The sequence below is a fragment of the Bos javanicus genome, chromosome 12 (genome assembly GCF_032452875.1).
Source record: "Bos javanicus breed banteng chromosome 12, ARS-OSU_banteng_1.0, whole genome shotgun sequence".
NCBI lineage: Eukaryota > Metazoa > Chordata > Mammalia > Artiodactyla > Bovidae > Bos > Bos javanicus.
In genome coordinates this window covers 50,778,449-50,797,004 of record NC_083879.1, presented here as the reverse complement: position 1 = coordinate 50,797,004, position 18,556 = coordinate 50,778,449, and the positions used below count along the sequence as shown (strand labels likewise).

The 18,556-nt window shown below is 38.6% G+C and overlaps 1 protein-coding gene across 12 annotated transcripts in view; it reads right to left on the bottom strand.

The window, feature by feature from the left end:
• Window positions 1-18,556, bottom strand: part of LMO7 (LIM domain 7) — a 218,547-nt gene that overhangs the window by 117,857 nt on the left and 82,134 nt on the right. For all 12 annotated transcript variants that reach the window (XM_061435119.1, XM_061435103.1, XM_061435117.1 and 9 more), the window contains exon 3: window positions 10,926-10,995. In XM_061435119.1, coding sequence (XP_061291103.1) covers window positions 10,926-10,995 — 70 coding nt within the window. The remainder of the gene's footprint in view (window positions 1-10,925; window positions 10,996-18,556) is intronic.

The following is an 18,556-nucleotide window of genomic DNA, read 5'->3' as shown; positions in this document are numbered from 1 at the left end:
AAACAAGCAGAAACTGTGGAAGTCAAACAACACCCATCATGGGCTATTGCATGACCTCTAGTGAGTCGCATGGACCCCTCCCACGGGACCAGTTCAGTGACCTGTTGCTTTAAAGCATTTGTTTACGGTGGACAAGGCTGGCTTCTAGCGATGATCTTCCTTCTTGTTAAATAATCACAAACCATCCCTTTCGTCATCTTTTCTATGATGTTGCTAGGGAATATTTGTAGCTGTGTCCCAAGTTCCTAGAACAGTACCTGGCACAGAGTAGGTGTTCAGTAAGCATTTTAGGAAAGGAGGGATAGTCATGGGCCTAAACCCCATCAAGTAACCAATGCCCTGATACCAGTCTTACACCTGGATTCCAGTTCCTATCGTCATCATTTGCTCTTCCCTTTCCAATTTCTATATTTAAACGGTGCCTAAAGAGAAATGTTTGAAGTGTTTTGTATCTGAATAAAACTGTCATGTATGACATAATCTTACTCTGAATCAATTTTTTTTAACTCTACAAGTTAATTACAGTGTTGCTTTAGAAATTCTAATTCATTAATGTTTGAAAAAAGTTGCCCTCAAGGCTGAAAGTTGGCACATAAATGTTCATCTTAGATTTAAAAACAAGAAAGTTTTGGAACTCTAGGGAAGTGTTCCTACACTTGTGCCAATGCCATGACTAAGAAGAGATTATGGCTAGAAAGAAAACTGGAGTTTCCTGACTTATAGAGCTACATCATTATGAAGGGCATTGTAACCAACTTCAATGTTGACACTAAGTTTCTAAGTTTCTACTCTTGGTGATACTTATCTTCAACTAGGAGTTAGAGAGAAGCAGGGTGACAAGGAAACTTAAGGAAATCTCCTAAAAATACTTTATAACTAACTTAAAGTCATCACTGACTTAATTACATGCCATTTACAAGGAGGTATTAAGGCATCTGGATAAAAAGTGAAAAACGTGAAAGTGTTAGTCTCTCAGTCGTGTCCGACTCTTTGCAACCCCATGGGCTGTGTAGCTCACCAGGCTCCTCTGTCCATGGGATTCTACAGGCAAGAACACTGGAGTGGGTAGCCATTCCCTTCTCTGGGGCGTCTTCCTGATCCAGGGATCTAACCCAGGTCTCCTTCATTGCAGGGAGATGCTTGAGCCACCCAGGAAGCCCCAAGGCATTTGGATATTTAATACCTAGTATTTGTTACCTTGAAGACATCCAATACAATCAGTCTGTTTCCTCAGACCTGATAATTGGATAAACCATTTCAAAATACCAATGGTGATACAGAGAAATTCCAGTAAAAGATACATTAGAAAAAAATACTTATATTAAAATACAACCACAGAAAATATTTTAAAGGCACAAAGTGATCTTATTTTCAGTAAATAGCTAACATTTATGCTATGATTTCTTACACAAGTGTAACAGCAAAATAAAAATGGTAACACTATGGTACACATCTTTCTTAAGAAGTAAGAAAAAGTACTTTGTGTTATTGGTGCTTTGTTTTTAAAGAAAATAGTGAGGCTGGCATCTAGTAAAATAAGAACAGTTTAAATACTGGAGTTTGAAACATAATCACACAGCTTGGAACAGCAGTTCAAATTCCCTTTGAAATAAAAACAAATTTTTAAAGTAGATTTAATCATGAGACTACAACTGAGCAGTTTTAGTCAAGTTTATTGATATAATTTAACCTTTACTGTCTCTATTAGGAAATGAAAGTAAAAAATCTTTTAACTCAATAAAACCCCAAGGTCTGATCCAACATATATGCAGTTGTTCCAATACAGTAATAGGCAAGAAACGGCAATTCATAGAAACATCTAGCTTCGTTATCAACTGTTTAAAAACTAAGAGTGGAGGGAAGAGTAAGGGTTACCGAAGGGGACCCTCTTGTTTACCCTTATCCACTTAAAGATGGGGATCATGGCAATTAGAATTAGCTCAGCATGAATGCTGCTCTTATTGGCTAAATAATCAAATTGCCAAGGATGAGTGAATCAAGAAGAATTTGCTTGGTGGAAGCCTTTCCCAAGTTCACTAGGTGGAAGATCTCCTTCAACAAATCTACAAAATCAGCCATAAAATTCAAGACCAGAAAATAGACACCACTGATGTTACCATGAAATGGTTATTTTATACCGGCTTCCCTGGTGGCTCAGACAGTAAAGAAGCCGCCTGCATCTCGGGAGACCTGGGTTCAATCCCTGAGTTGGGAATATCCCCTGGAGAAAGGAACAGCGACCCACTCCAGTACTTTGGCCTGGAGAATTCCAAGGACAGAGGAGCCTGGCAAGCTACAGTCCATGGGGTCGAAAAGAGCTGGACACTACTGAGAAACTTTCCCTTTCACACCATCTTCCCCTCTTCCCATGCTACAGCTTGTTATCAGTGTTTTGCATATATCAACATCCAGATATTTTCACCAATGGTCCTTATTACCAACTAGAGAGATATTCCCTCTGAGATGCAAATTGGGTTTGACCTAGTACAGAGCAACCCTCAATAACTGTCTTTCAAGCAAGGCATATATTTATACTGGCTACTCATCCAAGCCACATTCTAATATTCCTTGAGTACTTTCTCTTCAACCATACAAAATGTATTCTTCCCTCTTACCCAGAAAAGAACCACACTTGAATGAAAATAGTAATTATATTTGTACTTTTTACATTATTTCAACTTGGAAAAGAAAAGAAACAGAAGAAAGCTTTTTTCTCCTGAAAATACTATCTTGAGGTCTCACATTTTGGTCTTATTTGTAGAAAGAGCTCACAAACTCAGAGTCTCACAAGCCTCCTCTCTCCCAATTCTTGGGCTTATTTTACTAAAAATTATTTTCAATGGGATAAATATAGTAGTCATTGCTTGAAAGTAGTTTTTAGGAAAGTACATGATAAAAACCTGGATAAGAATGTTTTAATTTTATAGGTGATTCCTCAGGTGAATTTTATATTATAGCTGGAAGAGAATAACTAGATGTTTCAATAGTGACTTTGTCATAGACTAGGCTGTTCTACTTTGCTGACACCCAGGTACAGGTGAGTGAAGATGAATGAATCAGAACTAATGTTACACAGGTGTAAGAACAATGACCACTAATAACCTTCCAATAAATGGTGGTAAGACCAGACCCATAGACTTGTCTTATTTCTTAAAATAACCATTATGAAGGCAGGAGAAAACGACACATCTAATAGCTTAAGCTAGCTGGCATCTTTGCTCATTTGCTGTACTCTACGGCATTCCTAAATGAGGAGACAATTTTCCGCAGCCTCTACAGTCAACCTTACACATTTCTACTCTTCAAGGAACCTGAAAGAATAACTCTTTAGAGCAAAGATGTTCAAACTGAGCCCATGTTTTTCATGCAAGCCTAGATATACTGAGCATTTCTCTACTAAGTCCACTGATGGATAGAAACATTCAAACAAACAAATGATTCATAGTAAAATTTTCTAGGATACCATTGCTTTCAAAGGGAAACCTCAACTGAAATGGCAAGTGTGAGATCAATTCGATCTATAGTCAGCCAGCAAACTAGTCCATGTAAAAAGGGTAGAGTTTACTTTGAATCTTTAGCTCAGTGGTTCTCAACCAGGATAAATTTACCCTAGAGGGGTTACTGGCAATGTCAGGAGTCATTTTTAATTGTCATAACTGGGGGGTGGAGGGCACAGTGATGCTGCTCAACATTCTACAATGCACAGGACAGATGCCTACAACAAAGAACTGCCCAGCCCCAAATGTCAATAGTGCCGAGGCTGAGAAACCTTGCTTTAGTAAATACTAACAAATCATTAGGGGTCCAAGATGACTGTAAGTTTTATGGTTAATAACTTGCTTGATGTTTTCTACACATATTGTATTTCATGCACACTAATGCAACCCATAGTAAAATATTATTCTGGTTCAACGGCTCTTTTCTCCATCAGAATATCTTGCCTGTTTTTCAGGGTTTTGTTTTGAGGTGGAGTTTTTTTAACTCTCAAAGTTTTTGTTTTGAGTTTCAATGATTTGAACACACCCACATTTAACACCAGCTAACTTTTTGGAAGGGTGAAACTCTGGGGTTAGAATTTTTAGCATGGCTTTGTAAAGAACAAAGGGAATTTAAATGATAGGGGGAAATGTATTTCTTTACAAAACTCAGTCAAGCAAGAAAAGCCATATCTCTAGAAGATCTATGAGAATATAATTACTGCTTTCCTCAAGAAAAAAAAAAATCATCATCTAATCATATGACTGTTTTAAGCAAAGCATTCAGTATATTTCTAAATCATCTTAGCGTCTCCCTCTGTTGTCATTACTCAGGAGACATTCCATGTGTCTCACACAGGTCCATCTGCCATGAATAAATCCAATGCCTCAGCTTCATAGCTAAATACACATGGCAGTGGACATGAGATGGACAAAAGTCATAGCTGAAGAAAGGAGAGTAAAAGAGAAGCCACAGAAAGCGGGGGCCTGAACACCATACTCACACAGCTTAACAAACCCTTACATAGAAATTGTGTAATTATTTCTATATTTGACTTAACTTGGTATCTACCCTACACAAACCTCATTTACAAAAATCACCTCAACCCATACACCTGAACTGAAAAAAAACAAAGGAAATGAATACTCCTGACCACAGCCTAGTTAGCCAAGACCACTCTCTCACGCAAGGAACTCATCTACCGGTCGGCCACTAACCCATGGTATCTGTAGCAGGGAAAGAAAAGGGAAGCGTAGACTCACAGATCTCAAAATAAAACTTAAGGTTACCCAAGGCAAAATGTGAGGGGAAGGGATAAATTATGAGATGGAGAAACATACAACACTACTATGTATCAGAAAATGAATAATGGCACAGGGAGCTCCACTCAATATTCTGTAATAACCTCTAATGGGAAAAGAGTGTAACTGAGTCACTTTACTATACACCTGAAACGAATCAACAGTGTAAGTCTACTCTACTCCAATGAAAAGAAAACAAAAGGTAATCAGATCCATTCAGATTCTTCTCTTAGGAAATGCAACTAAGGGATGCCATTTTCTGTCAGAAAAGGGACAGAAAAAAGTAATTATGTGGAATGCAGCTGCCATGGTTATGCCTGAGCACTAGATTAATAAGAGTCCTTTGGAAAATCCTTAAAACACTCTTCATCTCACTTAGCTTGAAAGCATCTCTGCTCTTAGTTACTAAAAGAACTTATAAAAGTTACATATAAAACTGGTGAATCTGATTAAAGTCTTGGGACGCATCAGTGTGAATTCCCGGTTTCAATATTATACCACTTATACAAGATGTCACTATGGGGGAAACATGGTGAAAGGCACAGAGGACTTTTCTGACTGCTTTTCTGGCAACTTCCTTTGAATTTCAAATTAAAAAAAATAATAATAAAGATCTCAAAACTTGTTTAAAAAAGCAAGTATTGACTAAAACATTTATCTATCTGTATTAGTTTCCTAAGGCTGTCATAACAAAGTACCACAAACTGAGTGACTTAAAAAAAGAGAACTGTCTCACAGTTCTGGAGACTGCTGCTGCTGCTGCTACTAAGTTGCTTCAGTTGTGTCTGACTCTGTGCGACCCCATAGACGGCAGCCCCCCAGGCTCCCCCATCCCTGGGATTCTCCAGGCAAGAACACTGGAGTGGGTTGCCATTGCCTTCTCCAATGCATGAAAGTGAAAAGTGAAAGGGAAGTCGCTCAGTTGTGCCCGACTCTTCGTGACCCCATGGACTGCAGCCTACCAGGCTTCTCTGTCCATGGGATTTTCCAGGCAAGAGTACTTGAGTGGGGTGCCATTGCCTTCTCCGGTTCTGGAGACTAGAAGTGGAAAATCGAGGTATTCACAAAGACATGATCCTATGAAACCTGTAGGAGAATCCTTTGCCTCTTGCAGCTTCTGGTGGTTTGATGGCAATATCTGCTCCTCCTTCACTCCAATCCTCAGTTATCACACAGCTTTCTTCCTGTATTTACCTGCCTACATAAGGTCATCTTCATATAAGGATGCCAGTCATATTAGGTTAGGGTAATGCCTACCCTGATTCACTATGACCTCTGTCCCCATACTCCACCTGACAACTCTATTCTCAAATCAGGTCACATTCTGAGGTACTGCAGCTTAGGACTTCAATATATAAACATACCACGGAGATATTGTGGGTCAGGTTCCAGACCACCACAATAAAGCAGGTGACATGAATTGTTTTGTTTCCCAGTGCATATAAAAGTTACGTTTATGTAGTCTATTAAGTGTGCAATGTCTAATAAAACAGCCTACATACCTTAATTAACAAATGTCATATTGCTAAAGCATGCTACCCATCATTTGAGCCTTCAGAGTTATAGAAGTAACATCAGAGATTACAGGTCACAGATCACCAGAACAAATATAATAATAATAATGAAAAAGTTTGAAATACTGCAAGAATTACCCAAACATGACCTAGAAACATGGGGTGAACAACTGCTGTTAAAAAATGGTGCTGATAAAACTTGTACTATTCAGGGTTGCCATAAGCCTTCAATTTGTTTAAAAAAAAAAAAAAAACTGCAGTATCTGCAAAGTGCACTAAAGCAAAGCACAATAAAATGAAGTATCCCTGTATTGTGTCTTTATTTGGAGGACACAATTCAACCTATAACACTATTCCATCAAAGACCTAATTCTGGGGACTTCCTTGATGGTCCAGTGGTTAAGAAGCCACCTTGCAATGCAAGGGACATGGGCTCAATACCTGGTGGGGGAACAAAGTTCCCCCGTGCACGGAGCAACTAAGCCTGCATGCCACAACTACCGAGCTCATGTGCCCTGGAGCCCATGCACCACAACTAGAGTGTCCAGGCCCCATAAGAGAAGACCCCACATGACACAACAAAGATCCCACACGATGCAACTGACACCTGTTGCAGCCAAATACATCATTTTCGAGAAAGACCTAATTCTAGAGCCTATTACTTCTCACAATGGAAATCTTGTTCATTCATTCATTCAAAAGAATTGTTGATCTGCTGTATGTACTAGTCACTATGTTAGGTATTTTGAACACAAAAATTACTAGTATGTAGAGTCTGGCTCAAGTTTTACACCTTTCTTCTATAAGTGTCCAAAACTAAGGCTTCTGATATACTATTTTTGACGAATTATTAGAGGTCAAGCCTCCCAGTCCAAATACAACTGCTAATAGGTGTTCAGCAAATGTCACTCTACTATAATTCTCTGCAGCATATTCATTATCTGGTGCTTCCTCGCTCATTTGTTAACTCATTTGCCCAATCCCAACTCCCACACCAGAACATAAGCTCTTTGGGGGTAATGTCTTTGTCTTTGTTTCTCCCATATATCCCTATGAAAGTGAAAGTCACTCAGTCATGCCCGACTCTTTGTGACCCCATGGACTATACAGTTCTATAGTCCATGGGGTCTACTATACTATTCTAGTAGTCTACTAGTAGTCTAGTAGTCTACTATACTATTCTCCAGGCCAGAATACTGGAGTGGGTAGCCGTTCCGTTCTCCAGGAGAGCTTCCCAACCCAGGGTTTGAACCCAGGTCTCCCACTTTGCAGGTGGATTCTTTACCAGCTGATCTCCCAGGGAAGCCAATATATATCCCTATACACTAGAAAAATTCTTACCTAATAGGCACCCAAGTATTTACTAAAAGAATCAATGTGATACAAAAGAACATTCACAGACCAGACTATATATATATCATCCCTTCCCATCCTCATAACAACCCTAGTAGGTAAATGCAGGGACTCTAATTCACACTTGAAATTAAGGCTTTAAGAAGCTGTGATAGAAAAAAAGCATCCTGACACATAAGCATGAGAAAGAGTCAAATGATGCATGATAATGACTTCAAACCAAATGTGCTTAGCTCAATTCTATGGCTCTGGTCACTCTTTATGCTCCTAAATCCAATTAAAAATACTCAGTGTCCTGTAGTTGTGAAATTACCCTATTAAGTGTACCATACATACATTTTGCTTTAGTTCCTAGAGATAAAATCCAAACTAGATAGAATTTCTCATACTTGAAATAGAAATACTTGGCGAGATCTTTGGATTTAAATATAAAATACATTGGTGCTTTCATCTAATCATAGACTCAGAAGACGGAATAAAACTTCTAGTGGCCAACCATAATAAACCACCACCGCAATTCAAGTTTTCCAAATATTTGGGGTGTTTGGAATCAAAGGTTAATTTTATTGAAAATGCATGTAAATGATCCAAGAAATGACAGTTTAAAAATCTAAGCATTAAACCATCTGAGAATAACTCAAGCCATCTGAAAAGAATGAGTACTTTCAATACAATTCACACTTTAAATTTTCATAGAAGTTATTTCATAAAAGTTATTTCCATATAAAACATTTTATTAAACAATCTTTCTTTCTGGAAAGACTTCAGAAATCAAAGCTCTTTTTTTCCATAAATAACATCTCTGACTTGCTATATTACTAGAAGTAATTCATGCATATATGTATATTGCAATATATGCATATATATTACAGTATTTTACCTAACCAAACCTGAAACCAATAAAAATACCCTATCAGTTGCCTAGTCATGACAGAAGTGGAAGAGCTACAACTTGGTAAGAAGGAAGGAATTAATATTTAGCCCAACTGCTCTGGGAACTTGATATATAAACAGCTGACACTTGAACAACCCAGGTTTGAACTGCACTGGTCCACTTACACCTGGATTTTTTCAGTATACTAGAAAATTGTTTGGAGATTTGTGACAATTTGAAAAAACTCAGACAAACCATGTAGCCTACAAATATCAAAAGAAAAAGAGAAAAGCATATCAAGAGTGCATAAAGTATTCATAGACACTGTCCTTACATAGGCATAAGGTGAGTGGTATTTAACATAAACTTATGTGTTAGTTTTCTTACTATTTTATAACTTTGCTTTCAAGGAATTACATTACAGTACAATATGACTCTCTCTCTCTCTCTTTCTCATGATTGCAGAAACTGCATACCAGACTATCACAACAAGTAAGTGGATTTTTTAATGTAACAGTGTTTCTAACACTATATCATGAATATGACTGTAATACTGTATGTCATAAAAATTGTATAATGATTTACTCACTAGTGTTTAGGCTTGGCAACTGTAAAGCAATCGTAGTGCTATTTTTTGTTATCATTGCATGAATGTGAAAGGGTTAAATCTCTCAGTCGTGTCCGACTCTTCAATCCCACAGACTATAGCCCACCAGACTCCTCTGTCCATGGGGTTTTCCAGACAAGAATACTGGAGTGGGTGGGTTGCCGTTCCCTCCTCCAGGGGATCTTCCCAACCCAGGGATCAAACCCAGGTCTCCTGCATTGCAGGCTGATTCTTTACCAACTGAGCCACCAGGGAAACCCAATGCATGACTACATCTAAATAAATACGAATTTCTTTTTCACATTACCTTCTGAATTTGATGTCTAGCATTAGGAATATGTATACTATCCATGGTGGTTTGTATCATGTGAGATAATATTGATGTACACACTGATAGACAGATGATCCATCTTGTAAATGGATGATGTAAACTTATGGTATCAATAAATACAGTACAGTACTGTAAATGTATTTTTCTCTTCCTTATGATTTTAACATTTTCTTTTCTAACTTCCTTTATTGTAAGAATATAGTGTATAACACATATAACACACAAAATATTTGCTAATCAACTATTTGTGTTATCAGTAAGGCTTCTGGTCAATAGTAAGCTATTAACAGTTAAGTTTTGGCAAAGTAAAGTTACATGCAGATTTTCAACTGCATGAGGAGTCAGCACTCCTAACCCTTGCATTGCTCAAGGGTCAACTGCATCCTATATTTCAAAAGAAAATAGTAATTTTGTGATTTTTTTCAAAGAAAAGAACTGTACAACTCTTCTTTCTTTCTCTCCTAGACAGATATTTTCTGTCTATTTTCTGCCACCAACTTATTCCTGTCAAAATTCTGATGAGATCCTCAAGCCAACTGCAAACCCAGACATTTTAGTACTGCTACCTTTAATCTATAATGCCTTTAACATCTGCAAATACATGGATGGCCAAACAGAAGGTGCCTGAATGTATTATAAAGAAACTTGACTACTCCAAAGATAACATATATATTATTTACTTCCAGTTAATAGCTGTCTTAAACTTCAGTGTTCTGTAAAATTAATTTTTTTTTTTAAACAGACTCCTATCATTAGCCTTGATTCTTTGGGATTGCTAACATTTTGAAAAATATCCCTCATCTGTCATTATAAATTATTTATCTCCAAAGATATAGACCCACCTTACTATTGATCTCTCAAGGGTCTTGATCCAGTAGAAAATTCATGCACAAAATTCTGAATTTAAAGCTAGAAGGAATCTAGAGAATCATGAATAGTTATCTTATGGAAAATATTACTGACGTGAAGCAGAAGACGGTGACTCACCCAACACCACACAGGATGTTGGTAGGAAACCAAAAGAGCAGATAGGTCCAAATACCCTCCAAGGCCTGTGTGCCAAGTGAGGGCAACGCCTAAGCACAAGGCACCTGAAATGTAACAATGCATCAGGTTTGGACAGTTTCCATAAACTGTGGTCACCTAGCAACCAATGTATGGAGGCTGAGGTTTGAAAAGAACACGATCCTCAACAAACGCCATCTGTGGGACAAATGGGCCAAGAAAGAGGACACAGGAAGTCCAAGGGCACGAAATGTAAAACAAAAAACTAAATAAACAGAACAAAAGCTTCGCAGGAAGAATAGAAACAGAAGAGACACTAAATCTATACGGAGATCACAAAAAATACTTTCCTTGAGCAAAAGACTCTAAACCTGATTTCAATGATAATTCCAGATAAGAGAATCTGTTTACGCCCATTTTCTTACAGAGACAAATCTAGTTTTGAAGAAAACTTATTACTTACCAAGCCTGCTATAGGTGTGGACAATCTATTGATCTTCTTAATGACCCCAGGTTTCAGTTTATTAATTAAACTGAAAGTAAAGAAAGAAACAACATATGCGGTTACAAGAAAGCCAACATTAGTTTCACGTTCTTTACAACATTTTCAAAAAACATACACGTCACTCATCCATTTCCAATATTTTCTTCAGGCCCAAGAAAAAACAACCAACCAAGAAAATACACCAAGAAACAAAAACCAGCACTGTCAACAATAGTGAATAGGTCTCTAAGACCATATAAACACACTTCTACACTGAAGAACATGTCCTTAAAAATAGTTCCACATTTGTTAAAGAAAGGTAATATTTGATTCTGTTTTAACAGTTTATGAATCCCTTCCATTATAGTTTAGTTCTCTTCAACCTAAGAATACCTTTTTCTATTAATCATTTGTACTGATTTTTTTTTTCAAACTTATCCATGTTTTAAAAGGTAGCTACGCATGCATCCATTTTCCCCCAAATTACCCTCCCATCCAGGCCATCAGATAACATTGGGACAGATGGATATGTGTGTATATATGGCTGGGTCCCTTTGTTGTTCACCTGAAACTGTCACATTGTTAATTGGCTCTGCTGCTGCTAAGTCGCTTCAGTCGTGTCCGACTCTGTGCGACCCCATAGACAGCAGCCCACCAGGCTCCGCCATCCCTGGGATTCTCCAGGCAAGAACACTGGAGTAGGTTGCCATTGCCTTCTCCAATGCATGAAAGTGAAAAGTGAAAGTGAAGTCGCTCAGTCGTGTCCGACTCTTAGCGACCCCATGATCTGCAGCCCACCAGGCTCCTCCATCCATGGGATTTGCCAGGCAAGAGTACTGGGGTGGGGTGCCATTGCCTCTACCTCAATACAAAACACAAACTTTAAAAAATGGGGGGAAAAAGTTGCCTAAAGTAAATGGAAGCTACCAGTCAATGTCTAAATAAAGGATAAATTTCAACCCCAAATGGGCATATTCACTAATACCTTAAAATATAGTTGCCTTAATTATATATTTTATTTAAAATACATTTGCTGTATAATTTTTACATAAGGAAAATTCACAGGAATTTCCCAAACAGAGCTCAATTTCAGCTGCTAATTACAATACTGATGAACAAATTCAGTTGTTATCTGTTGCTGCTGCTGCTGCTGCGGCTGCTAAGTCACTTCAGTCATGTCCGACTCTGTGCGATCCCATAGACGGAAGCCCACAGACAGAAGACCACCAGGCTACCGTCCCTGGGATTCTCCAGGCAAGAACACTGGAGTGGGTTGCCATTTCCTTCTCCAATGCATGAAAGAGAAAAGTGAAAGTGAAGTCGCTCAGTCGTGTCCGACTCCTAGAGACCCCATGGACTGCAGCCCACCAGGCTCCTCCATCCATGGGATTTTCCAGGCAAGAGTACTGGAGTGGGGTGCCATTGCCTTCTCCTGTTATCTGTTTCCAAACCACTAATGAAACATTAAGAAGTGAAAATATATTACGTTGCTTTCATCACTGTTAATTCTAACATGTGCCAGGCGATTACCAATTCTGTACGGTGTTTTCAAATCTGAGCCTGATAATTACAATTTATAGGTATTTTGTTAAGCTATATTTCACATATATTTTTCTTGAGTATACACTGTCTCTAATGAAAGAATATTCTAGAATATAAAATATTAATATTTTATTATTAAAAAATAAATTTTAAAAATAAATAAGTAGCTTAAAAACAATGTTTGTTTGTTTTGCCAGATTTAAAGGGTGCAATGGAATTCATTCAAACAACCAACTAGTGGCCACTGGTAACTCATTCAAGGCTATGATTGCTTTATTATCACCACAGAATGACTGGGTAAAAATTTAAATCCATCAGAATGCACCCAAATAGGGTAACAGTTACCTCAGAATCTAACATTGAAAAGGTTTCTGTTATTACAGAATCTGCAAAGATATCTGTAAGTCTCCAGATTCTGAAACATTTTTAAAACCCAGCTTTGACACCTAAAATTTAAGAGTACAATTTGGGGTTCTAAATCTAGATTTTTGTGACTTCTATTTTTTTGTTGCAGTGCTCTGATAACAGTGTCAAGCCATGTAGAAATTTAATACTATAATAGTGCTTTTCTACTATGGCTGCCTGTTTAATCAATCATTAATCACTGCCAGGAAACTAAATTTGAAACAGTGATTTTTCTATTCAATAATGCTGCCACAAAAAAAAAAAAATTTTCTTTATTCTTTAACAGAGCTCCAAAATGGAAGCAAATATAGGAGAAACAATCAAACATTCTGCATTTACTGGTCTCCCCTTCACAATGGGCAACAGAAAAAAAAAAAAAAAATCTGACACTTGTGGAATGTCACTCCTTCAACATTCCAGAGATTTATATATACACTTGAGTGTGCTAAAAATAAAAAAGGACAAAAGTCTCAATTTAATGACCTTCAGAATGTTGTTCGACAGGATTCAAAATTACAAAACAGTGGCTTATGAAGACTTAGTCTGGTGAACAAAAGCTGTTTTTCTGTTTTCATACTTTCTTCACACAAAGATCTTTAGACAACTTAACACAGATGGCAGAACCACCCTTCGACTATAAGCATTTCCTAGAACTGTTCCTCTTTGACTCCTCATTTCTTATTTGTGCACTGAAAACCATGTAGGAAGGAAGGCTTTCTCCCTTCATGGTCACAATATTTTTCTTTAATCACTAGCTGAAAAGCTAGAAAAGACTTGAGCAAGTTTGTAAGAAATGACAACTCCAATTTAATTCTTGTAGTTGTTCCCTACGAAGCAAGTATTTCTTGAATTCTATGACTGGTGGCTTTTTGCAATGCACAGTACTAACACTGAAACATCACTTAACAGAAACATAATTCTAGCACAGTGTCAATCAAGAAAGTCACAGTAGTTGATCTCTAGTTTGGCATGGACTTTCCTCCAGGAACTTGACTCTTAAAGTGTAATCTTTCTGAGATATAAAAAGTTAGACACCAATATGAGCTGGGGCAACTTATAAAATGTCAGGGAAGTCTGACATCAGTTGTCCTTATTAAAGGAACAGAGTCATAACTTCCTCCTCCACCCATTTGAGTCACTGGTGACATTGGCCAGAATAGTCCATTTACCTGTTTATGTCACTTACCATTTTTGTATTACTGTGTTAGTAATATCAAGAGAATTTTTTAAGACAGTTTCTAGAATGGATGATAACACAGCCTGTTCTCAGTTAAGTCAATGGAAGGAAGAAAGAAGTAGAAGTAAAGGAAAATAGCACAGATAAATGATGTCTCCCAATAATGAGTTAATGGACTCCTCCCTCAGAAAATTTCAGAGCTATTACTCAGCAATAACATACACCCAGTGGATTGGCGTCTTCCACTCCTGAGCATCCGCATATGTGTACAACATGGACATAACCACAAGGAAAAACAACACTCTGGATAACCTGCGAACTACCTCTAAAATATGGTGTCACTAGAGGAAAATGCAGTTTTACTTTGTCAACTGTGAAAATGTTAAGTGTCAGTTCTAAGCACTAGAGTATGGAGATAATTCTCATACAGTTTCAGTAAAAAGCAAACATCCAATCTGATTATGTTTGTTTGCAATTATTTTTATATACAACTAAAGGAAGAACTTCTAGGGTATTTCTTCTGGGGTGAAAAATAGGTTTCATGAAATTTAAACTTCTGTGAAATTTAAGTCTATCTAAATGAATAGGAAGGGCATAGTCTTCAGTTCAGTTCAGTTGCTCAGTCGTGTCTGACTCTTTGCGACCCCATGAATCACAGCACGCCAGGCCTCCCTGTCCATCACCAACTCCAGGAGTTCACTCAGACTCACTTCCATCGAGTCAGTGATGCCATCCAGCCATCTCATCCTCTGTCGTCCCCTTCTCCTCCTGCCCCCAATCCCTCCTAGCATCAGAGTCTTTTCTAATGAGTCAACTCTTTGCATGAGGTGGCCAAAGTACTGGAGTTTCAGCTTTAGCATCATTCCTTCCAAAGAAATCCCAGGGCTGATCTTCAGAATGGACTGGTTGGTGCCACATGAGAGGATACTACTCTCTTTCACAGATAGAGTTTCTTTGCATAACAGTGTTAGTCACTCAGTCATGTCTGACTCTTTGTGACCTGATGGATTGGAGTCCACCAGGCTCCTTTGCCCACAGAATTCTCCAGGCAAGAATACTGGAGTGGGGAGCCATTCCCTTTTCCAGGGGATCTTCCAGAACCCAAGGATAGAACCTCGGTCTTCTGCATTGCAAGCAGATTCTTTATTGACTGAGCCACCAGGGAAGCCCCTTTGCATAATCAGATCAGATCAGATCAGTCGCTCAGTCGTGTCCGACTCTTTGCGACCCCATGAATCGTAGCACGCCAGGCCTCCCTGTCCATCACCAACTCCAGGAGTTCACCCAGACTCACGTCCATCGAGTCAGTGATGCCATCCAGCCATCTCATCCTCTGTCGTCCCCTTCTCCTTCTGCCCCCAATCCCTCCCAGCATTAGAGTCTTTTCCAATGAGTCAACTCTTCGCATGAGGAGGCCAAAGTACTGGAGTTTCAGCTTTAGCATCATTCCTTCTTTAATTATACATGTGGAATTCCTAAAGGCAACACTGACTCCAGGTCACCGGCTGTATTCAGGAACCAAATAACATGCTAACCTTCAAGCTACCTCTGTGCACAAGGAACAACAGGCAGTCAAGGGATCGCTTTATTTCCCTGCACCCCTCTTATCCCACCCCTCTAATCCTAGGTAGAATCATACCACAACTCCCCAAGCTTTCATCAAGCCATGGCATAAATATGGCCATGTGCTTTGCTGGCATACCAGAGATTTGCTCTTTGGGGAAGACCAGAACACCTAGAGGTAAAACTAGGAAACAACTATTCACTTTCTATCTCCCAAGACAGAACACTCCCACGAAAAGGCGTGACTCCACTCTTTCCTCTAGTTTTACCTACTGCTTTTCCTCCTCCTCCCCAAAACGTACCGCTCCCTCCTTCTAAGGAGCTGACTTACAGAACAGATGTGAGGAAGTTGCCTCTGTTCAGAAACCTCGCCACCAGTGAATGTGACCTGACTTTAAACATAAAAGTCATAGGTGACACTCCCAAGAAAACTGCACACAGAGCTCAACGTGGCGTCTGGCTCAGTTATTACAGGCTTTCAAGAGAACTAGAACATGATGCCCTGTCTCTTGGACTCCAGGAACTAGCTCCAAATGCCAAACCTCATTTCCCTTTTATTGGAAAGTTCTCAGGCAGAGGTAGAAAATCGAGAGGCATCTTTTGACTTCCTATTTCCAAAGATTTTTCCAAATGTATTAGAAAGACTGACATCAAAGAGCATATCAATGCAATGAGAATGAACTTCTTAACCTTCAAGTATTCGGTCAGTCGTTCACACATACATATTTCTAATCTTTCTGTTGGCTACATTTTCTAAATATATATCCCCATATGAGTCAAACTTTTCCTATCAGTGTGCAAAATATTTGTTTAAAAGATATAATAAAAACATTACATATTCCTTGACAAATTAAGGAGCAATGCCCTGTTTTATGTGTTACACAGCACTTAATCACTTGCCTAGGTTTCTTCTAGATGCAGACTGTGCTCAACAAACAGGTGTCAACTAGAGACAGAGCAGCCAAGCAGTGAAGGTGCTAAGAGGACACAAAGATGTCCTCTCACTCCCAACACATCTCCTAGGACTTGTCGAGGGACCTGGCATCATCAAGTATTTTATAAATCCACAGTCTAACTTCAAACACAGAAATTTTTCTGTGAATGATTCAAAACTTCTATCTTCTTAGAAAGCTTAGAAAAACTTCTTAGAAAGCTTCTTAAAAGCTCAGAAAAACTTTTTTAGTTTCACTCAAATGCTAAAAATGATTTTGTGCTTTTTCCAAACAGGACACCTCCCCTTTATTATTTTCTCTGTTGCCAGATGAGTTAAACCACATTGTTCTCTCCCAATTGTCAAATGCTGTTCAAGAGCGTAAGCTATCAGTTACATTAATTTAGAGTGGCTACCTTGAGTAAATTTCTTACCAAGACTTTTAATTCATTATCTCCAGCTAAATTCAAAAATTGTGATGTTTTAAAAATAAAAACCACCTTGAGGAGTAATCACACATTCATGGCAAAGTAATAAGTATATACAATTTAACATTTTTAAGTTAAAAGGCATTCAATACAAAATTCTATGATCACTTTAGTATTTTCAAAGACTGTTAGTAAAGTTAATATAACTTTAATTTCTAGAATTCCTGTGGTAGTAATTTTGAAAACTGCTGAGTCAGCATAGAGTACAAAGAAATCGTTAACAATACATGCTAAGATGGCAAAGTACATGGAGCAGCAAGAAGCGAGTACCAATGCAACTGATAATCATCATTTCAGGGTGACAGGACTTTCTTTTCAGCCTCACTGTGATGCCTGAAGCATCCTCAAGTGAGCCTGGCAAAGCTTGAGCCTTCTGAGAGCAGAGTCCTCTTATTTTTGGCGAACTCAACAGAGCACTAATGGATCTCACTGAGTGACAGGACATTTGCCAGTACCACAGAGATAGCAACAGGTGTCTACAGGAGGACTCTGGGTTCCCGTACTGGTTCTGTATTAAGTAACATCACAAATTCTGCTCTTCCCTTTATGTCAATCAGAGGATTGTCATAGTCAAACTTAGGTTTCTTCCAGTGTTTGCCTCTGTAAAAATGCCTGGATGTGTCTGTATGTATATCTTTATCCATGCTGCTTATCGTTCCTTACATTCTATTTCAAGATGAAATCATCAGTGTCAAGCTGTTGGTATTGTCTGTGTGTGTGTGCTTAGTCGCTCAGCTGTGTCTGACTCTTTGTGACTCCACGGACTGTAGCCCACAGGCTCCTCTGTCCATGTGGATTCTTTAGGCAAGAATGCTGCAGTGGGTTGCCATGCCCTGCTCCAGGGGATCTTTCCAACTGAGGGATCAAACCCAGGTCTCCCGCATTGCAGGTGGATTCTTTACTGTCTGAATCACCAGGGAAGCCACCAGGAATGGTCTAGAAAGGAATCTGGTAATATGAATCAATTTACTTTGGCATCAGCAGGCGGCACTCCTGTGCCCACCCGATGGCGTGAAGGACAGCCACATAGTTTCCCGGTGCCTGTCAGCTCCTCACTGCATCATCTCCCCAAGTGCTATGGCTTTTATGAGCACTGCTTGTCAGGGATGTAAAAGTTGTACCAATGTTTTATGTACCACGTTTTAGATATTGAAGCTCTTTTTAATATTTCCCACTATGAAGAGTCTTTATGGATATCTTCTTCCCCATGCCCACCAACAGTACACAAGAGTTTCTCAAATCATATAGTTTACCATTACATTTTCAACATACAAACTAAAAGTCTCACACACTTCTCTAAACAATAAACCATGTTCTAAACTTTTTCACTACTGCTTTATCCCACAGTTCTTATCTGACTTTCTGACTGATGACTGTCAGTATGTAAAAATTTTAGAGATCAAGTCTCTCATATAGGCAATGACTCTACTTTTTAATTGATGTGATACCATTATATGCTTGCCCTTTTTGCAATATTCAGTTCCCTTTAACACTTCTCATTGCA